Source organism: Scomber scombrus, chromosome 7 (genome assembly GCF_963691925.1).
Source record: "Scomber scombrus chromosome 7, fScoSco1.1, whole genome shotgun sequence".
Classification (NCBI taxonomy): domain Eukaryota; kingdom Metazoa; phylum Chordata; class Actinopteri; order Scombriformes; family Scombridae; genus Scomber; species Scomber scombrus.
Window position 1 is genome coordinate 8,507,348 of NC_084976.1, and position 27,479 is coordinate 8,534,826.

The 27,479-nt window shown below is 37.7% G+C and overlaps 1 protein-coding gene across 1 annotated transcript; it reads left to right on the forward strand.

The window, feature by feature from the left end:
- The first annotated feature begins 13,137 nt into the window (after positions 1-13,137).
- depdc1b (DEP domain containing 1B) lies at positions 13,138-25,775 on the forward strand. The gene is made up of 11 exons (XM_062422617.1): positions 13,138-13,185; positions 15,172-15,437; positions 18,142-18,286; positions 19,371-19,498; positions 19,589-19,719; positions 19,800-19,847; positions 20,069-20,209; positions 20,341-20,507; positions 22,147-22,323; positions 23,845-24,027; positions 25,537-25,775. Exons 1-11 carry the CDS (start codon positions 13,138-13,140, stop codon positions 25,699-25,701), a joined length of 1,599 nt encoding a protein of 532 aa, XP_062278601.1. The 3' UTR covers positions 25,702-25,775.
- Positions 25,776-27,479: the final 1,704 nt, after the last annotated feature.

Here is a 27,479-nt window from a genome sequence, read left to right on the forward strand (position 1 = left end):
GTATAAGCAATTACTTTGTTCTTTGTAGTCCAACAAAGTGTGCACTGTTTCCATTATTCATCATTAATTTTAAAACTCATTATTTTAACAATATTTTATCACCTGCACCCACACACAAATGCAAAATACAGTAGATGTGCTTAGCATCACTTAAACAATGCTGTTACATTTGCAGTCACAAGTTTTTGTGAACCACAGTATGTTAAATGTAAACTATGAAAACCCTGCAGCAAATATGCTAGTATGTTTTGTTTTGTTTTTGTACTTTGCATTGTTATTTTTAAGCCAAACATAGCACATTTTATGTCCACATGCGTCACACATGCCTTTGACACCAAGTAAAAGCAGTTGAAAATGTTTAACTGTTCGAACATTTTTGTTTGACAAGTAACCTTCTTCTCCTATTAGCAGTTGAATGTTACATCAGATGTGCCGTTCTTGCCTTCCCAGCAAAATATAGATTCATAGCTGAACCTTGAGATGTGGGCTTTAGGGACTTATTGAAATGGAAAATGTCATGTCCTGATTTACCCTCTTCACTAAGCAGTGGTGCATATTGGTATGCCTGTCACAGCTCACTAAATGAAAGGAATCCCTGATGGCACCATTTACCCACAGAATAAGGAACAGGAGTTTAACCTGCAGAGGTCACCAAAACACTGTGTATAAAACCTCCAGAGCATCGTCCTGCCCACAGCCGGGGAGCCACACATACTCAATGATGGGTATTGCTTTATTCAGTGTTAGTCTATCTTTATTACCATTACAAGGATAATCACTCCACTGTCACATGTGGTGTGTGTTTGATTATATAGACAATGTCATCCATATTGTATATTGTTAACCATCAAATAATGAATGACACAGTGGAAAGATTACAGATTTAGAGATGATTGTCTTTGGTCCTCTGAATCAAACCACCCTCGTCATTAAAGATCTCAGCGCAGTGTCTACCTCTGTGAAACAGTATGAACCAAAGTGGCTGCACCAAAGTTATGGAACTCCTCACTCCATATATTTGATAGATTGAAGTTTATTAAGTTTTACTGTGAGGTCAGATAATTCAAAAGGCCAAGAGCTAAATATGAATTACAGTGTTTAATGACTTGGAATAAACCTAAAACCAGTTTTAACTCCAATAAAAATGATGAAAGCTTATCTCCATGGTATTTTTTAGCTCAATCTTGTGTCCAGCTCTGTGGACTGAGGAAACATGAAGAGGATCTGTTGCCATCATGCTGCACCAGAGGCAGAGAAATGGACTGGCAGACTGACAAAGAGACAGTCAACCTGATTAGACCTAATTTAGCTCTGAACCAGATGTTGATCAGGTAAAGCTGCTCTGTCTCCATGACAACAACCATCCACAAGAAAGAAGAAGGAATTTCAAATACAATGGACATAATCCTACTTAATTGCTTTAATAGAAGGGAAATGCGTAGAACGATGATACAGCACCATCCTCATAAAGATGTTAAATTCACATTAAGATGAAAAGATCATATTTACACACATCCAAATGAGTTCATACCATAGAACCAGATGATATTCACACCTATTATAGATTGTGAGATGAATGTTAGGTCCTCCAAAGTAGGAGCATGTTTGATTCCATGACCTTCAAGGCATCCTGTGGAGTTTTTGACCACTAGGGGTGTAATTGAGCAATGTTTTGATGACCAGGTTCCCATTTTAGTTGTATCTGGTGCTCTAGAAAAGAGACAGAGATGTGACCCATAATGACACATATTTACACACACACAAGAGCGCAGACATGTATATTGATAACTGGTAACAATATGCCAGCGAAAGGCAGGGAAGGTGCTTGCTGGTGTAATCGTTAATGTCTACAATGTAGGCTTCGAAATGTTGAAAAAAATTCAGCTTTGCAAATGTTTTATGCAACTCATTTGCCGGGTCTCAAGGATACACAAAATGGGTTTTGCTGAGAAAAGTTGTGAACCATAGATGTGTTTATTTACAAGAAAACCAACCTCCCTAATGTTTTGTCATTTGTCATGTCCATTTACAATTGTTGAATGTAATGAACATAAAGGTGTTAAGGATATTTGAATGAGCAATATTTCACTGGCGCATCGCGAACATAAAACACTCCAAAGTGAAAATGTATGTCTCAAAACAGCAGCAACAGATGGATGGACTATTCATTTTGAATTCTGCTGGTACATCCCATTACCACCAGAATCTGGCATGGCTAAAATCCAATTTTGCAGAGGGCTTGCAGAGCTGCAATCTCTCCACCCACTGATCAGTGACCTAATTTATTCTGAATAACTCCAATGTTCCCGGGGCCAATTTTTCCTCACATCTTTCTCTTCAAAACTAGTAGCTGATGCTCCACAGGACACATGGTGACTTTGACCTTTACAAGTCAACACACTGTACATCAAATCAACGGCTCATTGATTTTAAATAGTAGTCAGAGAGAAAATAGAGACATGCTTCAATTTGACACATTAATTCCAAAGAGCTCTCTACGAAGGCAAAGTGTTTTTTTCTCATGAAGTTGTCACAGAGGAGTCAGCTTGTTCAACTCATGCGTAATGAATCCAAATTCAAGTCTAAGAAAGAGTTTGATTTAATTAGAGATCACTGAATGATGATTATTATTTACCACACACGTGTGACCCCTCTGAGGAGACTAATTTACTAATGACTGCTGCATCAGATTCAGAGAAGTAAATGTTAGTTACAGAAAATACTTTTTATAGACTCAATGTATATAATGTAAGGTGCATGTAGCAATAATTTAATGTCAATCATGGATATGTTAAACAATAGATGAAGAATCCAAACACGCTAGTGCTTCAACTTCTTCATCATGCAATGCGTTTCTCTGGCTCTTGCCCAGGAAATTGTCTGTTTTAGCCACATTTGAATATACAGTCCCACTATACTTTAATATATTATCATGTATATTGTAATATGTCATACTTATATATAATTACATTATAGTTCACAAACCATGTTCAACAGGAGGATTTCTTTCACACAAATATTTAAATATTTGCACAATTCCCTTAAATTGTCTAATGTATTATTATGTATATATTGTCTTTAAAAGTTACTTTAAATTATTATTTTTATTTCATTAAGCTAAGTCTTTATCAGGGTTGTTTTTTGTTTGTTTTTGTCCTTCTTCTTTTTAGCTTGTTTCTATGCTGTTATGTGAATATCCAACTGGGGGAAAATAAAGTATTATCTTATCCTGTCCTATCTTAATACATGACCTACAATTCCAAAACTAGAATATCACAATAAGACATGCCAAATTTCCTGGACAGCTATTCTTAGGGGCTTGGTGTCTCCAGAAAAAGTTTTTATGATGATTAATTCTGAGAAATTTTGAGTTGTACAGATTGTGAGATTTTGGGACTTTTGTGTTTTCTGGAGTCAGGGCTGGCTCTGGTGTCTCAGCAAACACAGCTGCATCAAATTAACAGTTAAACTACCTTCTTTAACTCTCATGGTGAGACCAACACAGAAACACGTTCATCACTTATGGTGGTAGGACAAACATGCAGGGACTGGCAAAAGCCTGAACCTTGGATTATGACCCATGTTATAGAATGTGTCTGTGCCTTAATGGAGAGGATTTGTATGACAGTAAAGGTGGGCTCTTGATCAGTACAGGGACACCACTCCACCTTCTTGTCCACATGCAATCACTGTTCCATTCAACACAGCAGGATGTAATTACCAGTTGGATCTCTTGTTCGTGTCAGTGTATTTGATGGGTAATGGTTACTGTGTTCACCCCCAAGGGAGGGTAATTGATGCTGTTTCTTTCCCCATCCATATGTTTTGTTCAACATAATACATACTGCATGTGTGTCAACCAGATGAAGCCTAACTCTAAGACACTGTCAAAATCATCTTAAATATTTTCAGTTATTGCTTGTAATTGGAGAAAGGAGCAGTAGAAAACATAATTGCATTAACTGTCAAACAAGTCTCAAAGAAATCTAGTCTTTAAATGAAGGATGAAACTGTTTGTTTATAAAATAATGAGAAGAGGGATAGAGAAGAGGAAAAAAGAGTGATAGAGAAGATGTTTTGTTTTCAGGGGCATACTAAGTGATGTATGGTGGGTCTTTGGAGCATAAAATTAAATGTCACAATAAGTTTTCCAATAACATCCCTCCCATAATATTCGTCATTTTTTCCCTCAATCATGCACTGCTGAGCTCTAGTCAGACTCACCACACACACACACACACACACACACACACACACACACACACACACACACACACACACACACACACACACACACACACACACACACACACACACACACACGATTCTCTTACCCTCAAAAAATGAAAATGGATAATATTAACCTTTAAGTCTTTCAGTTACACACATAACAGTTACTTACTGTGCAACACCATGGACTAACAAGACTCCGGCAATCATTGTAAATTGCATGACATTAAGTGTAAGCCTAGTGGTGTTTGGTAGTTGAGAGTAGCTCTGAGAGAGTCTCAGTGTTATGTAAAGCACCAGGCTTTTACAGCCTTCCTTTACTGCCCTGAAAATTTGGAGAGAAGCTAAAAACGCTCTCTTGCTCTCTGAGAGGTGCATAATATGGTCCCGATTCTCTAGACTGAAGGGCCATCTTGCATGAAAGAAACTCTGCCATGTGAATGTAATATGTAATAATAGGTTTCTGTGCTTAATGGTGGAAAGAAATACACTTGAAATAAACTATAAAGATCCTGTAATATAAGCTTGAATGCTTAATATGAGTGTATGTCTTACCCCATCAAATCTAAATGAGGCATCGTATGATCTCATCTGAGTTATATTTAGGGGCCGTGTGTTGGCCTGATGACAAACCACAGAATAAATGGTTGTTTAGATGAGCATCACAGAATTTTAAGTTTATTAAATTCATGTGTTTTAATGCTTGATATCACATAAGTACCTCCATGCCTCACAAGAAAATGATCATCAAAGTCATCATGATACCAAGTGACAATGCCAGATATGGGCTTTTTTAGCAGCAGGCCCTAAAGTGCAAAGACATATTAGTTTCAATGGTGTTCCATGTGGACAGGAAGAATCAAAGCTGATTACATTTCCATCCTGCTCCAATTACATTTTTTTTACCCCCTGTTACAGCTCATTAGAAAATCCTGGTTAAGTGGACTGATTTAAAACCTCACCATCACTAGAATTTAGCGATTTAACCCTTTTCCTTGATTACGAGTGAAAAGAGTAAAGAGAATACATTTTCACCTAAACTGGAGCCTACAGATGACCAGGTTCAGGCTATTTCTCTGGAAGTATTTTTATGTAAATGTGATGTTTCTTTTTCCCCCAAACTTAAACATCTTGATTTAAAAACTAGATTAGATGCGTTGTGTCTTATACGTCTCTTTGTAATTTGCTTTAAACCAAAGCCAAGTCCTTGATATTCTTGTACTCCCAGAAAAAGATTAGATTGATGAAGGAGTTTTACCTTTTTTGGATTACACTCAAGCATTTAGGACAAATAAAGGAGGGAATGCTTAAATAAACAACAACACCGGTAAGTCAATATCTGAATCTTGTAGAAGGAGTCACTGTCCTGATGGCATTTTGACTTACAGACATGACTTGATGCAAGAAAAAATAATTAGCTCCCTGCCTTTCCCACAAAAATCAAAGTGCTTTTTATCCCCACTCACAAGTATCAAGCCAGTCATGAGTACGTGTTAAAGTGGTGAAATCTTAAGCTATCATTTAAATCAGAGGTCGAGCTACCCTCACTTTTTTCCCTTTCCTTCAAAGTCCTTTTTTTTTTTTTTTTTTTACATTTCTGAAGTAGTGGAGTGTGCCGAGAGGGGATGGACTGTGGATTTCAACATCCTTTAAACCACATCTCACATCTGATGGCTTATTTTAAAATTACTGTGAAAGTATCGAAGCACACAGATCTATGGCTATACTAAAACATTAACTGACTGCCCATGATGCAGGTCTTCATTAGTCTGTCACTATGCTTCATATTTAATCAGCCAGAGTGTTTAATTTTGTCACAACGTAATATTAAAGCACTAGCAGACAACACAGTGTTTTACATATCAGCACAATTAAGTACAGTATTATTATCCAACCAATGCAAAGACAGATGGATCATTTTTAATACTACTTTGTAGTTTATCTTTATTGGTAATGAAATATGTTGGATTGAAATTGAGACATTTAATTTAATCACTAGAGTTTATTTTAACAGATCTAGAACAGGAGTTGTTATCATTACTTAATCATAGGACACAGTTCAAATGGATGCATACAGTATGTGGAGCAGTGATCTTTGGGCATGGGAAGATTTGTCTTTTTACTATATTTGCTGTGACCTCTGGTGATACAGTACATACCAAAATCTGTTATACTGATGTACTTAGCTTGACAAGATCATCTGTTTTCACTATGAAATAATATAAAAGGGAGGGGATTGCATGTTTAAAATGGTACTACAAGTGGAGGAATTATGAGAATGATCATAATCATATCAGCCTTTGTGCAAATATCGACTAAACTGTAAATGCTGGGATTTCAGCATTTGTGATGACGTGTTACATTGACTTTTGAATTGGGTCACTTTTTCCCCTAAAACTCAAAGAGGTCGAGGACACTTGAAAACAAATGAACTGAAAGCTCAGTATGATTGCTCTCCTAGAGTGCTTGACTTTCCTTAGGATGCACCGAATAACAAATGATCAATATATATGCTGGGTGCAAAGCAAGTAGCGATTTTTACACATTGGAGTTGGTGACCAATACAAGGGGTCCTTCCACAGAAACCACAAAAAACTGGTGGTTTTAAAATCAGGACAAAGACATTTTGTAAAGTCAGAAAAAACAGTCTTGCACGAAAAAGCTATGATGAGTTTTACAGTGCTAAGTCCATACACTGATGAACAAACATGTATGGTATGTAATATCATGATATCCATTGGTTGAAAGTGTTTGTTTTTTCACTTTGTGTTTTAGGAAGGTTCTTTTATCACTATGTCAAAAATCCAATTATATTCATCCTTATTTAATTTTCATTGTTTTGACTGTTCCTTCCCTAGCTCCAGTCTGGAGATTTTAACCTGTTCCACTCAGTTTGAAGCCTGATTATATTTTCCAGTCCTTAGTCATCACAGGTATTTTTTCTTTAGTGCATTTTGTAGCCACTTGATCTGAACATCTTTTGAGCTACCAACTTGGCTGTCAGCTTAATGTACGCTGCATGGTTAAATAGGTTTCCTAAGTCAAAGCCAAAACCAATTCCCCTGTGTTACTGATATCAGAGTACAACACAACAGGAGATCAAATTCAGGTATTTTTCTTCAATGCTCGACGTGTGACTGAACTGCAGAATTTTAAACAGAGTGATAACAAAGTCATGACCTCACTGCTAAACATTGCAGATATTTGCTAAGAGCAGCAGCTGGTTTGTGGCAAGAGGCCGCTGTTATTCATTATGTTTTCATGTCAGTTCCCTTGCTGCTCTCATACCTGACGCCTCCTACACTGTTAGACATTTTTTTGTATTTTTACAGTAACTTACTGGCAACACTGTTACTGTAATTGATGGTCTACAGTAAATTTTCTGTTATAATGATTTAAAACAATACAGATTTACAGTAAAAAAAAAAAATTAAAAAGGCATTACTGTTATTTTACAGTATTATACTGTAATGGTACTTCACAATATTATATTGTAATTGTGTTTTACAGCATAACAATATTATTACTGTATATGAGTATAACTGCTAATTTAAACATATACAAAATACTTTTGTATAAACAATTACATTTCATAAAAGAAGCATCTTTAAAATGAAAATGATCATAGTTTGAAACAACACTGAAAAAGTATAAACAAAAACTGAACATTATCAACTTCATAAATACAACATAAAGGATTTGTTGACAATACTAAAAAATTTAAAAATCCTAGAAAACGTTGACATGATGACATTGGGTGTCACAATATGAGAAAACAGGAATGTTTTTTGTTCCTGTTTGCCAGTGATTTTATTTTTTATTATTCCAAATATGAAAATAAAATCAAACCATTTCTGCTTTCCTTTGTTGGCCACGAAAAAGAAAACCAGCTCATCTTTCAATTTAATCTTTTGTATTTTTAAATGAAAATCCAATAACCACTTGTTTTTTGTTTTTCAATACTCCTGAAAAGAAAATACAGCAAAGGCTAACAGTATACAGTGTATATACTTTGTGCACGTCATCTTTCCTCACAGGAGCACTAAAGAAAAGAACATGGTGTGCCAGAAAAGCACTCTTCTGTTTTCCAGTATGATCTCCCATGAATCTTGTCACTTAAGCTGACAATCACTTTCAAAAGTGTCAGGTCTGAGAGCAAGTGAATGTAGTGTCAATGTCTTTTATTGAATATGAACCATAGGCTTAAATGTCAAACAGAAGGCTGCACATCTTGCAAGCAGTGTGTCTTTTGCTTTACAGCTGTTTGCGTACGCAGAAATGTTTGCCATATCGTAAATGTTAATTTAGATGAATGTGATTCTTTAATCATGTCAGAGGTTTCCAAAGACAAACACAGGAACCCAAACTGGCAGCTAAAAAACCATGACAGACATGTCCAAGTAGAAAAAAAGTCTTCAGCATTTGCAGCTTTATTTCCCTACACATTTTACCATGTCTATGATTAAATGAACTATTTGAACCAAAGCTAAAAGTTGTTCAGCACAAGAAACAGGGAAGAAACAACTAGCTGATGACACCAGCACCTCTATAACAAATTACATATTTTTGGTTTAATCCAAACACACAGGAACCCTCGTAGTACCACAATGGATTTTGTCCCGTTTGTTCAGTGCCAGATGAGTTGTTCCTTGTATGGTAAACATTTGCTTTTTAGTTGCATTTAGAGCAAACCAACCATAACCCTAGCCTAACTTAAGGGCTAAGCCTAACCATAAATAATGCCCCGCCACCCTCCATCCCCAGTCCAATGAGACATTTTTCCAACTATTTGGGGTTATGGAATAATGTGCCTTGGGACCAATGGACAGTCTGAGTTGTACAAGCACAAGAGATGTATTTTCATCTAACATGAAAGGGAACAGGCATATTTCCTAAAATGTTGAACTATCCTTTCAGCAATGTGGCACAGCTGATATTACCACTTAGTGTTGTTACACACAGTTTTGTGTGTATTATGTGTTGCTGTACCTCTGGCTATAATCCAAGTGGTGCTTCTTATTGTCGCCCTCAGATGTCAAGAGAATTTTATTTTCTAGCTTGGTAACCATGGCGCTAAGGGACATAAAAACATGCCAAATCCAAAGAACAATCAGACAGCCAGTACCATTCAGCTAATCTTAATAGCATACCATGGGCTGCATTATGTTAGGTCAAAATACGTCATCCTTCATTCTCCTGTCTTTGACCTCTCGTTGAATTGACATTTGATAAATTATCTTTAGGCATAATATTAAAACTATCTTCATACCTTTTCACCTCTGGCTTTCAACAGAGGACAAGAGGAAGGGTCGGTATGAGCAGAAGAAGCTGTCTTTATATTCTGACAAGCTCTCACGCTCACTTATCTGATCATTATGTTACCACTGATGGTTATGCTGCTAAGCTACACATTGATGTCACTGGTTGTCTTCATTTGATAACTAAATCCACCACACCAAGCTGCTCATTCAAGCCCTTATTACCCATAGCCAATGATGCCATCTTTTGCCTTGTGCATTACGCATATCTCTGCAATATGTTGGTCTGTGCAGCCCTTGGGGGAATTTAAAGCACTGTCTGTTTAATATCTCACCCAAAGAACAGAGAATTGTCTGCCAAATAAAAAAGAACGATGAAGATTGGTCCTCTGTCTAGTTTTTAAAACAACAATTTGATCTTTTCTTGTCTTCAGTCTTACCCACCCGCTTATTGTCATATTAAATGTCTAAATGCTGCTAACAGCTCTGACTTAGTGGCACATTAGGTGTATTAAAACAAACAGCTTTTAGATCAATACAAGTAAAATTAAAAATGGCCTGCATTGTAACTGCTGACTCTTTTGTTTTCTAGAAAATCTACAGCTCTAAATGCAGTCATATCATATCTATAAAAGCTATTCACTCCTTTGGAAGTTTCATTTTTATGTTTTATTGTTTTACAACATTGAATCAAAGAGGATTAAATGTGTATTTTACAGTGATCAACACTGAACATTTTGGCCATCAGGCTATATACCATGTTTATGCCATCATGAATATAGTATCACCACAATAAAGCGTGGCAGTGGTAGCATCATGCTGTCTGGATGCCTATCTGCAGCAGGTAAGGGGAGGCTTATGAGTATAGAGGCTAAAATAAATGCATGACTGAATGCAAACAATGAGGAAAAATAGTGCTCTCATGTGCAAACCTGAAACCTATCCACACATACTCAAGGCCGTATTTGCTTCCAAACTTGGGGCTCACGGGGCTTTTCTTGCACATAGGTCCAACCTCCGTTGGTGTTATTATGATGTATACATTTAATACATAATTTAATACATAATGTAGCAGCCGGTAATGTGCACTTGAGTTATTAGCAAAAGCTGACAGGCAGAAATGACATCATACAACACAATCCGGTTGGCATGTGTGCTTTGTCAATGTCCTCCTGTTATTGCTCAGGCACACACTTCATCTTTCCCTCCAAATACTGAAATGATGCCCCGTCTCACTGCTTCTCTTGCTTCTATTGATTGCCATCTCAGCCTCACATCTAGTGAAGCCTTCGATATGTTTACTCTTGCCTTCTCCTCGTTATCGTGGTGACCTTTTACTGGGGAGTCAAGGAACAAGATACAGGATGGAAGGAGACATACAGTAATTATCAAATGGAATAGAACCAGGTTTGAATGTGGAACATGGGACGATCTCTTCAGTTGTGAACTGGGAATCAGAAATGTTTGATCTAATTAGGCTCATGACATCTCCAGAAGGCTAAACATCAGGGGCAGCCACCAACACAGCTTTTAATATCTCAGCAGGTGGTGTTTGTTCAACTTTAGCTGTCAGCAGTACACAGACTTTCGTGTTCATCCTACTCATTTGCATTCCAACTTTTGCTTGATTAACATTTGCATTATCACTAAAATAACTTTTATGAATGTGCTGCAATGAAAACAACTATGCTGAAACCAGTTCAAAAGTCACTAAAGGCTGTGTCATTTAAACTCTATGGTAATTGAAACCTTTATCTTTTTTCTGGTGTGTAAGCGTTGTTATATTGAGACCTTAAAATTCTTTAGAAGTCAGAGATCACTGTAGTGGTGTCTCTCCTAACTTTTAATAGAACACTGCTATCGTCAGAGTTAATTTCAAGGTGCCACTCCACTCTCTAAGTCAGTCTGAAGTGTGAGGGTTCGCTGTGCTGTGTTGTAAAAGGTCATATAGGTCCAGTGAGCCTCCCTACTCCCTATGTATAATCTCTTTCTCAGTCATTAATATTCATAAGCAGACTGATCTTTCACAGTGATCTCAGTAGTGATAGTTTGAATGTGAGTTTTGCAGAAAGTGTATGAGAGGATGTCCTGTGTAAAGAAACAGGTTTATTGAGGTCTCTGTTAGACTACAAAATCCACCACGCCTCGGTGCCCCACAGTTGTTTTTTGTTTTATTCCACTTCAAATGTTGAAAAGCAGGTTAAAGGAGTTGTGCAATCATCCTCTGTGCAGCTTTGAACAGGTGTTAGCAATGACATTAACAATGACCTGTTACTCAACCTTTATGTGAGTCTTTTCTCAGCGAAATACACAACTGTAAACACATTGTTTATGGTATCAAAACCAACCAATACTTTTTTTTTCTCCAAAAAGACGCCCTAGAAAAAAGATAGCCTTCCACCTGCTGCCCCAAAAAGGGTTATGATGTAGAGACACTTGCAAAGACAAAAACATAACTCCATTCTCATAGGGGTTTAAGGGAAGCTTTTTTTGATATTTCACATCACATGTGTAGCTCTTTTCAAGATTCAAGACAGCCAGAATGAGATTTTTGCCTTAAGAGTTGTGCAATCATCTTCTGTGCGACTTTGAACAGTTTGAATTGTTAAACAGGGATCCTCCACTGATTGTGAGAAGGTAATCTCTGCAATTATTTCCTTTTAGTTTGTCTACTGTTATTCTTGTCTATCCAGAAAGTTATTAGCATGAGTTCTGTTTTTAAGGTCCTTCTCAGCTTTTTGAGCACCTCAGTAGCTATGCATTGCTCCATCAACTTTTTAGATGCTCTCTGTCAGATCCACAGCATAGCAAATTAGACTTTTCTCTTCTATTGGTCCACATAAATTGAAATAAAACATACCCTTTTCACCATTTTCATGAGGAGATGTGACTTGAATCACTGTGATTTTAACTGATCCAAATTTACAACTAGTTATTATCACGTGTGATTTGATATTGACCCAAGCAGTCTGATTACTGAATAGTCAGTATGGGCATACTATTGCTTTCCCTTCAATATATAGATCTGTTTGTTTCAATATGAATTCCAATTGTGCTGAGTGTCTATGTGTATAAACTATGAACAACTTTAGACATATTTAAAGTTTATATTGCATCACCATTAAATATATAGTAACAGGGATGACTTACATCAGTTCTAAGGTTAGATGCAGGCTAGATTAAATGGTATAACAATTGCAGACAAGTATGACCAAACTTTAATTTGATGGGCAAATGGTTAAGATTATTGTTGCTTTGTAAGAACACTCTTTTTATTTTTGTTTGTTTTTATGTTATTTTAATATGCTCCTTGTGTAAATCACTACTTTTGATTCTTTCTTTTAAAAAAAATAAAAGCTTCGTATTATAACTATAATAACTGCTCTTGTTACAACTATTATGTCCATGTTTTTATTGTGCTGTCGCATCCATTCATAAACACGTTTCAGCATTTCAGGTGGTCACGTGATCAGCCTTCCGTCTAATCACGTCGTTCCGCGGGTGTGACGTAAGAGATTCAAAGTTGGCAGCAACGTCTCTCTCCAGACTCAACGCCTGTTTGTATCTGCGGCTTAAGCTTTTGAAAAGCTTATAAAAATTATATATCTCAATGTTTTCATAGGAGAGAAGAAGATTTTTCATCGTCAGAATGGAAGGTAGAGTTATCGGACCGGGTCCTTACAGGGCGACTAAGCTGGTGAGTGTGGTAAAGTTAGGGAGGCACGGTTAAATGTGACATTGAAAAGTGTTGAATTCAGTTTTACAATGTAATAACGTTATGTGTAATTGTAGTTAGTTTTTCCATGTATGTCTTTAAATGCGAGAGGTAAGGCTTATACGTTATATATTAAGGCATTCAGCAGACAAAAGCGACGGCGTTTTCTAACGTATCTCAGTTGTGAAGGGCAGTTTAATGCAACGTTAATGAATTAGCTAACAGTGTGTGCTATCTTCACTTTTATTCCCAGTACAAATAATTAAAGTGTCCTCACGGCAAGGAAAGCTCTCAAAACAGCCCAGAAAAGTGTGTTAGCCTTTAAGAAGAGTCGTAAAGTCATTTACAAACAAACTTTTTTCGGGGAAAACATCTAAATGAACTGTTATGGGTCTTGGTTAACGATGCTCGCACGCAACAGTATAGTCTAATGCTTCAAATGGTCTGTTTCTGCTGATCCCCTGTCTAGCTATGTTGTTGTTTTTTACATTTCTAATCACTATTTTTACAGGAATACGCCCTTAGTGTTTACATTGGCAGTAACTGTATTGCCAATATGTACCTAACTGATTAAAAATAGAGATAATGTGGGAGCTCCTTTTCTAATTCATACAGCAGCATATTATTGCTATCAGCTGCATCCACCTCACTGGTTGTGACCAGAGCTTTTTTAACACCCTAATGAAGGACGTATTCACTCTCAACAAAGTGCACAATATTAAACACACAGTTTATGGTATCAAAATCCCCAAAGCTCTTCTTTTTTTTAATCTCCTAAAAGAGATCCCTGAAAAAAGATAGCATTCCACCTGCTGCTTCAAAAAGGCTTTGGTGAAGGCCAGCCTCTTGAATGTTACATGTGTTGTTGTTTTTTGTTTGTCTGGATTTTTTACACATGAAGTTCTTTTCAAGGTCCAGGCCAGCCAGAGTGAGCTTTTTGTGTTAACTGCGTCTGCTTCATACAGTGCCATACTCTCCTGAGTTGTAATGACCTTGGGTAGCTTTCCCTTTCTGCTTTCATCTCCTGCTTTTATTTTTCTCCTGCCCATATGGATACTTTGTGAGATCTGATAATCCATAACCTCTGTTTCATACGAAAAAAAACGGAGAGACAATGTTTTCGAGGGATACATACCTGCTTTTGTTGTGAATAAAGGATGATGAGTCCTCTCAGAGCTTGCTATGTTTTCATTATAATTCTCCATAATGGTCTTTGTTCTGCATTTTCTATTAGAATGAAAAAAATGTGCATATGTGGGTGAAAATGAGTGTGGCCTTGATCGTTTTTGTGAAACTTTATTATCATTTAGTGAGATTTGTAGCCACCATAAGGTATAACAGGTGATCATTATGTGAACAGATTTTGGTATAAATATATAAATTAATATGCAAAATTTTTCCTTGTCGGAGTAGAGCATCTACTGTAGAGGGTGATGTATGCTGTACAGATTGTAAAGCATTGTGAGGAGATTTTTTGACTTGTGATATTGGGCTATATAAATCAAAGTAACTTGACTTTACTCACATATGTTGTTTGATGTATCCCTTTTTGGCAGGACAACTACAAAAATGTCACAATTACCAGTCTAACTCATGTCATTGAAAGCAGGAACTTGGTGTTATGGTGGCTCTATTAGAGCTTCAGTGGAGTATTTACAGGCCATATTAAACTGTATTTTCTGCTCGACTGCTTGTAAAGGAACACTCAGTAAATTTGTCAGCTGTAACATATCAGGTCTTTAGATTACAAAATATGTTAAGGTCATAATACTTCTGAATGAATGATAACACAACAAATAAACTTCCCCTGTTAGATACACATATACATGTAGTTAGGGTAAGGATGGCAGCTATTAATTCTGAACATAACTACATATAAAAATGGCTATGTAAGGGATTGAACCTTTTTTTGACCTTCTACATTCAGCCTTTCTCATGCAGCACTCTTGTATTTCTCCCTTTTTGCAGTGGAATGAAACCATTAAACTCTTCCGTGGAGGCATGCCGCTGAGAAGGCACTGGGCAAACTTCCGCTACTATGATTTCAGTTTCACGGGATCCGAGGCGGTGGATTATCTTCATAGGCTGCTGAAGCATAACGACAATTTTGGGCCTGAGGTGACTCGCTACCAGACTCTGCAGCTGCTCAGAAAGTTTCTTAAGGCCCATGTTATTGAAGACATCAAAGGACGCCATGGGACAGAGGACTTTGAAGACAACAGTCACCTGTACAGGTACTACTTGGTCATTCTGGATATAATAAACTGTTGTCCATCATGAGCAACTGATATAATTGTAAGAATTGTAAACTCTGATACTCTTACTGCATTGTATGCAGCAATGTGCTAATGTCTCTTAAATGACTTAATGGTGCAATTTCCATTTCTTAAAGGGAAACTTTCGTATTTTTCAACCTGGAGCCTATTTCTGTGTCTAAGTGACTAATGGGGACAACAAGTTTTGTAACTGGTCAGTATAGACAGTATTGAGCGAGAGCACTGCAGTTGGTAGCTGTGAACAGAGTGCACTGTAATCCTTCGGGGCAATAGTGCTCCATCGATGTTTTTCAACTAAAAGAGCTCAGTTTATCAATGACAGGCTCAGATTATTATTATTACTATAAGTGTCTGACAACATTGTGGAAAGGATCGTGCAGAGAAGTGAAGTTTTTTTCTCTACCTTTAGCTTGATTCAGTCTGTTTGTTTTTGTGACTAACCAAGTCTTGCTCAAGAAGAAGTCTGAAATCTCGCGAGAGTTGTGTTGTTGTTGAAATCAGCTACATATTCAGCCTTGACTTTGTAAATCTTTTGGATAACACTAAACTACATTTTCTGTACTCCAACACAACAAACTCCTCCTAGCACTCCTCTCTCCAAATCCTTTTCATAACGTTTTCAGACACTTATAATAACAATCTGAGTCTGTCAGCACTTTTAGTGGACATACATGATGGGATGCTGTTGCTACATCGTATTACATTGCAGCCCTTTTTGCAGATAATGGTTTAAGTGCTCTTGCTTTATTCTGCACCAGTTTCAAAAATGGTTGGCCCCATTAGTCACTTTGAAATAAAAAAATGGGGAAATATGGTCTGTGTTGGAAAATACCGGAAGTTTCCCTTTAAAGAATGAGCCATAGTTCACACTAGATTGGTACATTTGGTCTGCACCAATGAAGAACATTATATAATGTTGCTTTTTATTTGTTATCCGATTTGTATTCACCCTGGCTCATCACAAATTACAAGGAGTAAACATGAGTGTTATATGGATTGACAAACGGATGGACAGTTTTGCAATGTCATCCTGCATCGTCACTGCTGCTCGGACTCATGTGGGTGAATCAAATTCTCCACACGACAGAGCAAGAAGCAGTGCAGCACTTTACTGCAACTTATTTGTTCATTTATCTTCTCTGCTATCACAAAGACCTCAGCAAGAAGTTAATTGATCATGGGCATTATTGGTCTAGACCGCTATTGGACCTCATTCATCATATTTAATAGTGATGAACTGATGGGAACAGGACAGGGAGATTTTTTTTACCATAATATCACAGTGGGGAAATGTATTATACGGTCACTGTGTTTCCCTCATTTAACAAAATTTTTATTGGGACAGAAGCTTAACTCACCACTGTTTCACCCAGTCAGGCAAGTGGGTCAGAGATCCTTGCCTGAAGTCAATTTTTACTTGCCCCTCTATTCCCCTATGTGACAGTGCTCACATAATCCTCAGGGATGTTTCACACATCACGCTACTTACTAGCCTATTCAATTCTTAACTGGTCAACGGCATATATGCCAATATTCACCAATGTGTGCAAGGTGAGGGCTATGCTGTGTGCCAGAGAATGAGAACATAAGTTATGATATGATGATGACCACAAACAAAGATTTTTTTTTTTTTCAATTGGGCAAGTGAGTTGTTAGATTTACTAGCCAGGCGTCGCATTTTACTCGCCTTGGACAATCAGACCAGCCTTTTATTGAACCATGTTTTCTTTTTCTGATGTATCTGCTCCAGAAAATCTTAATGGACTAAATAGGTGTCATTTTTGGTCCAGTGTCCAAAAATGTAAGCTGTTGCTTAAATGGAATGATGATGTGTGACTGTTGTAGAGCGCTGCAGTGATACGTCACCCTCATAAAATCCCTTTGTTTTTATGAGTTTCACATAGGCTACTGATACAGTATCAGGCGCCTGTGTTTCCTACTAAATACTTGCTGCATGATGCAGCAACAGATTGATGCTAAACATATAAATCACTATGTCAATTAAATACACCAACCAAAATTGACACAGAAAATAATATTTAATGTGGTTAAAGCAGGAAAATACATCAGGACGCCTTGATGTATTTGAACGGTATCTACTGTCCACAGCTGCTTTACACTGTATGCAAAGCTTCTCCAGTTCATTAAACCCCTGCAGCATCTGAGGGCAGCAAAACTGATATGTTGAGAAATCCACAGCCTCTGAGAAGTGCTGCGCCAGAGAGCAGTGTTGTTACACACAGCTGTTCACTGTGTTCAACTTCATTAAATCACCTGGTGACACCAGGCTGCTACAGAATAACCACACACACCTCCACACACATCAGATTGGTCGGTTATAATTTAATAATCTGCTTTTTATTAAAGAGATGTCAGGTTGGGGCTCATCAGCCTCTTTTTCGACTTTGCTTGAAGTAACTCTGGCTGGAGTGGAGCTTTAAAGGAAACGCTGATGCACTTGCTCTGTGGGCCCCACAATTGCGGAAGGGAGCTGAACTATTTTGGCTTCATGTGCCACTGCGCATCACTCATACGAATGAAGGGAACATGCTGTATCCATTCTCTGTATCCATAGTTACATCATATAACAAAAATCACTGCATCTTCTCTATTTACCCTTTCCCTCCTAAGCTGATCCCAGTGCTGTTGTCTTTCTTCACAGGTTCCCCACAATGTCGCCCCTGAAGTCTTTTCCAACAAGGCCTCTGCTGAGAGACTGCAGTGACCTGCCCAGACTCATCCGCTGGGATGACTACGAAGAATTACCACAGCGTGAAAACATTGCACCTGTGAAGTCTGCTGTCATGGTGAGAATAAGACAGAGCTGTTTCAGCCCCTCCTGTGCTTGCTTAGATCCCTGCTGTGTTCGGAGTGTGTAAATACATGCAAACTTAATAGAAGAGCAAGTGGCAGGACAGATTTATATATAGCCCCTTGCTTCAATTACCAGTGTGTGTCATTTATATCATTCTGAACTCAGGTTTATACAGTACTCTTAAAACTATATATAACAATGCAGTGTGGTATACAAGCCCTGTAGTAAATACAGTGTTATTTAAACAATATTTAAACAACCACTCCTCACAATGTTATGCCTTCTATGAAAGGCAAGTCAAATAAAGCACATTTAAAAACAGCAGTTGACCAAAGTGCTATATAATCAAAATAGTAAAAAGCAATAAAACAGAAAGATGAGTTTAACACACAGAAGGATAAAGAAAGGCAAATCTCGTAATGAGTTGAAAGCCAAGGAATAAAAATGTGCTTTAAGACAGGATTAAAAACAGGCAGTGTAGGGGTCAGCCTGACATGCAGAGGCAGCTCGTTCCAGAGTTTGGGGGCTACAACTGAAAAGGCACAATCTCCCCTGTGTTTCAACTTTGACAACCAGAAGCAACTGGTCAGCATATGTGAGACACCTTGATGGGATGCGTGGTTGTAAAAGGGCAGAGAGTAGGTTGGAGTTGGCCCATTTAATGATTTGTAGGCAAGCAATACAATCTTAAACTCAATACTAAAATGTAGAAGGGAGCCAGTGAAGGGAGGCCAATATATGGGGAAATGTGCTCTCGCTTGCTTTTTACTATTAAAAGGTGAGCTGGAGCATCTGTTTGAGAGGGAGGCCTGTCTAACACCAACATAAAGAGCATCACAGTTGTCAAAAGCATATGTAATTCTTTCAAAATCACATGCAGGACAGGAACCACACACAAACTGCAGTGTCAAAAATAGTGAAATCAACTAATCTTAGAATGTCGACAACGAATGCAGATGTTCAGTTTCACAGAGGTAGAATTTAGTTACACGGTTGTCAGCTTTCTATTTTTCTGGTCACTCACTGTAAAGTTAAAAGCAACTTTGTCTTACATGTCTCCGTTCCCTTTTGAACAGACTACAGATTTGTGGAATAAAAGGCACAGCGTAGCCATTGGGGATGTCAATGAATGCAAGCTTATACGCAGGAAGGACATCACTCCGACACAGGTGGACCATATCTGGAAATCAATGACAATCGCACAGTATGTAACCCCCTTTACATATTAATCACTTCTACTGTTCACGCTGTTTGTAGTGCTCTTTGATATTTAATTCAACCTCTGTTATTTTAGGTTACAGAGAGTGCTGGGCCTAAAGACAATGGATGGAGTGTTAAATCCAATACATGTGAAAGGCAAGCACATTGTTCACAATGTGTTCAGCATCAATAAGACGGGCATAGTCGTATTGGAGAACAAAGCTGGTACGGTGCATTGATTGGACAATAATTGCTTTGTTGTGACTATTATATTATGACTGACCAATCTCCTCTCTCATCTCCAGAGGACATGCCCTATTGGGTCGTATCAGCTATGAAATGCCTCGCCAACTGTAAGTACACATTTTCTGCTGGGTTATAAAAATCAGAAAAAAAACCCTCTGCTTTGGTTGGGATTGGTTCACCATCTGCTTTTAGACTGGGACTGCAACAGAATCAAGCACCTGAATATAGTCATTTTTGCAGCTGGTAGATATCTCACTGTGGGTGTTTATATGTGAATATAAGATCTTACTTTCTTGTGTGCGCACACATGCAATAAAATCTTTCACAGGGCCAAACGGCAATGAAACGAAACAGCCAGTGTACCCAGGTTTCGAGAGGGATGTGCTGAGAACAGTAGCGGATTACTTTCACCGGCTCAAAGAACCTCTGCTGACTTTCCATCTGTATGAAGTCTTTGTCAACATTCTCAGTGAGTGCTGCACTATTGGGATCCACTACTTATATTTGTACACTGCTACCAACAGTTGCGGTTGTTCATTTTATCCAGCGTGTATGTTTTTCCTCAGAGAGCATGAATCTCCTCTCCTCGTATCTCCGCAGGCCTGCTGCAGGAGCCAGATATAGCCACTGAGGCTCTTCAAGTCAGCAGTCTCTTACTGCCGCCACCCAACCGAAGACGCCTCCAGCTTTTACTGCGACTCATGGCTCGTGTCTGCCAGAATCCACAACTGCCTCCGCTCAATGACACCATTGCCACCCGCACACTGGTACACATTCCCAAAATAACATCTTTCTTTGGTTTGCTGCAGTCATACAAAGTAGTTTTTTGGTAATATAAAGACACAAAGTTAGTTAGTATTTCTTTTTTTTTTGTTGCCATAGTTTGTGGCATTCATATACATGTTGTTTGTCCAGAAGGTGCTTCCTCCTTATTCCTCATTATAAGTCAGTGAAATTCAAGGCAACTTTCTTGTGTTTTGGACAATCCTCTCAAACCTGGAAAAGCTGCTTTGGAAAGTGTTTCAGTCTGTAGGGCCCAGAAAACACAGACAGAATCATGAAATTTGATCATAAAAATAGAATCAACAGTAAAACTCTAAATATTGTGGAAATTGCCAAAATGTGGACACAGTTAATAAAAATCTGGGTTTTTTCTGCCATTTTAAGACATGGGTGCAGTGCTTAAGCATTTTTTCACAGCGCCTAAGACGAACAGAAAAAAACTATGCTGAGAGTCTTGTGTTTTACAGTCATTTATATTCGTGGTTCACCATCTGTGATCATTATCTTCTATGGTGCACAGTGTGATCACTCACAAAAAATTAGAAGGATTACTTCAGGCCATAGCACTTATTTATCTGTTTCTCTTCATGCTAATGACTGAGTGTACTGTGTGTTTTAGCACTTCATTTGATTAAAACATAATGCAATGTTGTGTTGCATCATTATAAATTCATTGATTATATATATTCATTATGCATTCACAGTATGATTAAATTCTGAATACTTAATTATTGAATTGTTAAAATTGTATTTATCCACCACACTCTTTATGATGGTAAAATGTGTTTGAATTGTAAAACACACAGTTTAGAAAAATAAAAACAGAAGACAGACTTTTTGAAAACATTTTAACAGACTTAATAGGCCCCTAATATCCGTCTTAAACATCATCACGAATTTAGTTGGCCATTACAGAGAGGAAACATGTTGCTCACTACAAATGTGATGGAGATGAAACATTCAGATTATTGTAATAATTATTTTTTGTCTCTACACTTTTCCTTCCAGCCTTTCCTTTCCTTTTCTTTTATCTACCTGTGTCACACATTTGATATATTCTTGGATTAGTGAATTTATTCCAAATAAAATGCAGGGAATTGAGTTCAGGGAAGGATACACCTCTCAGTTAACTGGAAACTTTCTTAGTACTATCCAGGTAATAGTAAGGGCACGGTCCTCTTCACAGGAACCAAGATAGTATATAGTGTAGTGACTTTTCAAGGTTAAAACTGCTGCAATAGAAAGAATATACCAAGGCAATATGTTGTTGGGTTTCTTCTTCAGTGTCTATAGCCATTGTGGTCAAAATAATTATTGTACTTACAAGTCTACATGGTTCTATTTATATTTTGTTTAGAGATTTGACCGTTGGCTCAATTTAGAACCTTCAGGCACTTAGCTTGATGTTTTTATAACGCTTCAGGCTATTTATACTTATTAAGCCATCTAGATTAAAGTACTAGACTCAAAACAATCCCAACACTGCATGCATACAAAATTTAACAATTGGCACAGGCTGTTCTGGGTCTACTCAACTGCTGCTCATCACATTGTGTGTATTAGTAGTTATAGTTTAGCTGGAGGCTAGTTTTCAATCCGTCTCCTATTGTGGTCCCTGTCCAGATGGTGCAGATGTTCTCCAACTGCGTTCTAGGCTCAGGAGATGAGATGGACTTGGACGAGCTGCTTTCTACCAAACTGGTGACCTTCATGATGGAGCACCACAACACCATCTTCCAAGTGCCTACCAAGCTGCGTTTCCAAGTCGAAGAGCATCTGTCTCACCTCCGAAGAGTTCAGGTCAGTATCCTGCCTACGGTACGGTCCCTCCGAAAATGTTAGTTACCAGTAATTTTAGATATTAATTAAGAAAATTGCGTATTTTTTATGTTAATGTGAGTGGAAAACATTCACAGTAGCTTGAGGCACTTATTGTAACTGTTGAATTGTGGGTACAATGTCCCATCTGGCAAAAGGACCTCTTTGGATTGGCTTCTGCTGTAGACTGAGATCTGTGATAGAGGGTCACAGCTGCACTGAAACCACATGCTCCTATTTCTGGTTTGCATCTGTTGCTATGGGAAACACCTTAGAAAGCTTTCTATCCACCTTTGGTTCCCACTGCTTCAAGCTAAGCCAGTTTTATTTCATTTTGATGCTGTAGTCCTGTAGAAACTATAGTATTGTTTCTTTAAATGAAAAAAAAATATATGTACACATAACAGATTATAAAACATGGCACATGGCTTATTCTCCCTGCAGCATCACACATACCGATGTTAAATAGAAAACATTAATGTGAGCTGGAGTGATCAGAATCTCCACAGGAGTAGTAGGATTAAACATCTGTAGGAGGAGGCAGTAATGGTTGGAAATCCTGCAGGAACGTTTGGGAGTGGGATTGAATATTGGTCTCATGCTAACTTGTGAGCAAGGATACTCACTCATGTGACATCGCAGGAACAGAGCTTACACAGAGACAGAAGCAGTGACACAGTTTCCTCTGAGAATTTGCACCTGCTTTTTTGATCGGCACCACAGAGTGAGAGGGGGGTGCCTCTGAGATCTTCTATTCTTTTTATTCATTCATCTGCGCCGAGTTTGTTCACAGTGATGTGTGCCTGTGTTTACTTTTGGCAAGCACACCAGAATATGTAGAACACAGACTGTATTGACTGTCCAACATTGTTTGGCCTACAAATGTTGGATTGATTTATCTTTGAGTCCAACAGTAGATGCACATGCTCACTCATGCTGTGAATCATAATGAAAACATGCCGATATCTTAATTCAATGCTTTAACTGAGGATTTAAAATTAAAACCGTCTACACACTAAACGTAGAGTTCGTATCATACTCATTAAACTGCTGTGAGGAACATGTAAGCATAACCAGTCATCTACTGAGAATGCATGTTACTGTTACTGAGAGGTTTGATTCCAAACCACCAAAATGAAACCGTAAAGTACAGTAGTTGACAACCTAGATTTAATGTCACAGAAAGATGAGCCAAAATGTGTTAGTTACTTGTGACCAGATAATCTCTGTAGGTTCAGATTACTGGCTATATTTGACACCATCTATACATATATTGTATAATGTATAATAGGGCTAGTTCCTCAATAGCAGAAAGTATTTATTGATGGTAATACAGTAAAGTAGCAGCTCTAAATGTTCTTTTTTTCCCTGTTTCTTTTTTTAATGTATTGAACAAAACAATCTTAATCCAGAATATGATAGTTTGTGTCACCACTATTTTCTATTCTACCATATTTACATTCTGGGTCCATCAATCTAAAATGTCCTTTGTTTCTCCATCAGATAAAATATGCAGGTTCAGATACAGACTTCAGCATGTCTCCAGCATTTTGTAAACAGATCAGCAAGGTGGATGCGGAGGAGCAGAAGGTAATTGGTACCCAGACCCCTTTGCAGGAGCTGCTGGAAGGCCTGATTGCAGACAAAGAGCTTCCCGCCAAGGACAAGAGGAAAAGGCTCAAACAGGTATGTTCATACTATTTTTGGAAAGTATATGCATTACCATTAAATGAACTGTAGATCCAGCGGGAGTCTTGATAGGCCTTTGGAACAGTGTTGTTTTTGACAACCATCTTAGATTTAGTCTTAGTCTTTTGGACTAAAATGCTTATTAGTTTTAGTCACATTTTAGTCACTTCTATATGTGATAGTTTTAGTCCAGTTTTAGTCGACGAAAACTCAAAAGGGTTTTAGTCTAGTTTTAGTCAAAAAAAAGAAAAAGAAAAAATAAGTATAGTCTTTTAACAAATTAATTTAGTTCAATAAGTATTGGAGATTGCTGTTGGGCAATGTCACACATAAATTGTGAAAATAGCAGCAGATCTATAAGTTCAACACATTGTAAACTTGCAGATCTGCTATTTTCACAAATAATAACAATAATAAAGGAATGGTTTTAGACATATAAGGTTTCCACCCAACGGCAAATTTCTGATCTAAGGATTGTGTATTAAAAATATATAAAAAAATATCCTTGTGGCGAGCCTTAAGGTGCCGCTTAAGGTTGGTCGTATTTTTTCCGCCTACTTTGTGGCCACATTTGTCACCGTCTTCCTTCACAATACACTCTGTTTTATTATCTGCTGGGTTATATTTAAAATACACCCATATGTCGTCTCTACGTTTGCGACCACCGAGCCCCTGTGTTGAAACTGCCGCTGCCATCATGGTCCATTGTCTGATGAGTAACAACAGTGTGACGTGTTGAGCACGTTGTGCGCTGCACGCCAGGTGGTGGGCTTGACCAAACAAGGATAGAATGCAGCAGCGATAGACTAGGCAGCAGCAGATACTTTTTAGGTTTTAATTGACACACACAATAAGGAGAAATGTCATGCATTTTAAACGTCTGACAGATCACCCACTAACATTTTCGTCCATTCTCGTCTCGTCAACGAAAACTCACACACGTCTCGCTATGTTTATCTCGTCACCGTCTCGTTATCGTCATGAAAAAAAGTGGCGTCAACGAAATGATTTCGTCATCGTCATCGTTGACGAAAACAACACTGCTTTGGAAGGAGGATTGCAAATTGTAGGTTACATGTGACATAGTGAACAGAGAGAACTTCAAAAAGGCAACACAAAGTATGATAAAAACAAATAGTCTAATGTCATAAAACAACTGCTCATCAAACCAAAGTGGTGATATCTCTTTATTCAGTTTGAACAGCACTTTATAAATTCCAAATAGGTTAACAGTGGTAAGAAAGAGAGAAACCCAAGGTCATGTCTGCAGTTTGAATTGAAAAGTGTATTTTTGTGCAAGGCCTGTATTTTAGTTTGGTTAAGAGGGTAAAGGTCTAAACCAAATATCAGTTTGAGCATGGAGATTTATTCTCGACCTGGGAGACGCATATCAGATGGGCAGCCCATATTCTATCCTCCATATTTATGTAAGGGTCCAGTGGGATATATTTATGTCTTTGGTGAACACAGACTGTACAGTAAAGATGCATTTCCTCCCCTTTTCAGTTCCAAAAGTCTTACCCTGAAATCTACCACAAACGATTCCCCACCGAGGAAAGTAAAGCTGCTGTCATACCTGAGAAAACTCCAAAACTCAAACCTCATCTCATGTTATTCAACATCAAGAAACCCTTCCAGCCCTTCCAGAGGAGCTGGAGTTTTAGGGCATGATCTGCCACCTCTGACACATCCACACTTTGTGCTGTTTACACATCTCAACCTCAAAGTCATGACATGAGGAGGAATGTGGCTATAATGGTGCTTTTGGTTGGTCAGGGTTGACTTCTACGATTAAGTATTCAGAAATATTACATTTGACTTTGTAGCAAAAGTACTTATAAACAAATAATAGTTTAAAAGGTTAGCCCATCCAGATTATGCAGGTACAGCTACAACCACTGAAAATTATTTAAAAATACTGAAAACTGCAAACAATGGATATGGATGGGTGAACTGACCCTTTTAAAAGGTACATTTCTAATGATTGTGTCACTATAAAACTTGAGAAAATGATAGGAAACGATGATTCACTAACATTCAAAGAACCACTGATGTTTCTTAAAATTAACTCTAATAGTTGTTCTAAAAACTGTGTATTTGTACATTTTTCAATGAACATTTATGTTTGTCGGAAATATCTCAGCAGAGTTTCTAGTAGCTAAATTGAATGAAATGCATTTCAAAAATAATAACGGGTTATTAGATTATATTAGATTAGATTTATATTGATCTACAGTTGTATTCTATAACATATATAAAGAAGCATTTCTACCTGGTTTTGAGAGGCGCAGTGTTGGTACTAAATAGCCTTCAAACAGATGATGTAATTTCATGAGCTTGACTTTAGTTATGCTAAGAGGCATTTTATTTTTACTTGATAATGTGGAACAATCCTAATGCTGTACTCATAAATATATTTTTGTATTTTCCGGTTCAACATCAATGAACTTATCAAGGGTTCATCTAGAAAGGGTGTGTTTGTGTGTTATGTATTACATAGAAGCTCTAATAGACCTTCAGCTGATAATCGTGTAGGTACATCTGTGGCCCTGTTCACGCCTGGCATTATGATGCGTCTCGGGTGATCCGATCACAAATAGACAGTCGAGACACATTGCTGTTCACACCTGTCTCTATCTTGCGTCTCAAGCCGACCACTTCACTTCCTGCCCACGTCACTTTCCCTAGAAGGTCAAATATCTGACGTCAGTCAGGGTGCCTGATTTGTTTTTATTGTGGGCTAAACAGCTAATAGAAATGTTTCAAGAACTGATCCAACCACATAGATCACTGTTCCTCCCCAGTTTTCACACGTTGGCACATGTTCATGGAAAAAATCCCTCAACTGGGCCAATAAAATTTCAGGCCTTCCTTAACATATTTATGCCATAAACAAAGAAAAGTACAACAATCATGGAAACACTGAATCAGGCAGAGTTCAATGCAATCAAAGATTTACTGTAATAAAAATTGTGGCTGAGAATGGTCCATGGAGCAGACAGAGGACAGAAAGCACCGTTTTTTATACCCGATTCAGCTCCTTCAGTTGTGGAGCTTATTTTCTACCAGCTCCTCATATTCACAATTTCAGAGATTTGCAATCGTTAGTTACAAATCTTCCTCCCTCAATGATGACAATGATGGCCTTCAGTGTATTGTATTGTATTGACTTTCAATGTATTGGCAGCGACTCAATAGAGTAATTTAGAGTTACCATTATTTCTGGATGAATATAGTCATTAAAATAGAAAATAAATGGCACGTGGCCTTGAACGGTTAATAGTCATCATTATTGTCAATATTAATCACAAGATTAGCATCATCTACTGGTTCATAACAGTCATAAATCTTAACCTGCACTAATTCATACTGAGTCATTATCACAAAAAATAAGAAAAATATCCCACACACACTTTTACCAAAACAACCGCCACGTCCTGCTTTGATTA

Coding starts and splice junctions, on each gene's coding strand:
- depdc1b (XM_062422617.1), top strand. CDS start 13,138: ATGGAAGGTAGAGTTATCGGACCGGGTCCTTACAGGGCGACTAAGCTG. Junction 15,438..18,141: donor GACAACAGTCACCTGTACAG/GTACTACTTGGT, acceptor CTTTCTTCACAG/GTTCCCCACAATGTCGCCCC. Junction 19,720..19,799: donor CGTATTGGAGAACAAAGCTG/GTACGGTGCATT, acceptor TCTCATCTCCAG/AGGACATGCCCTATTGGGTC.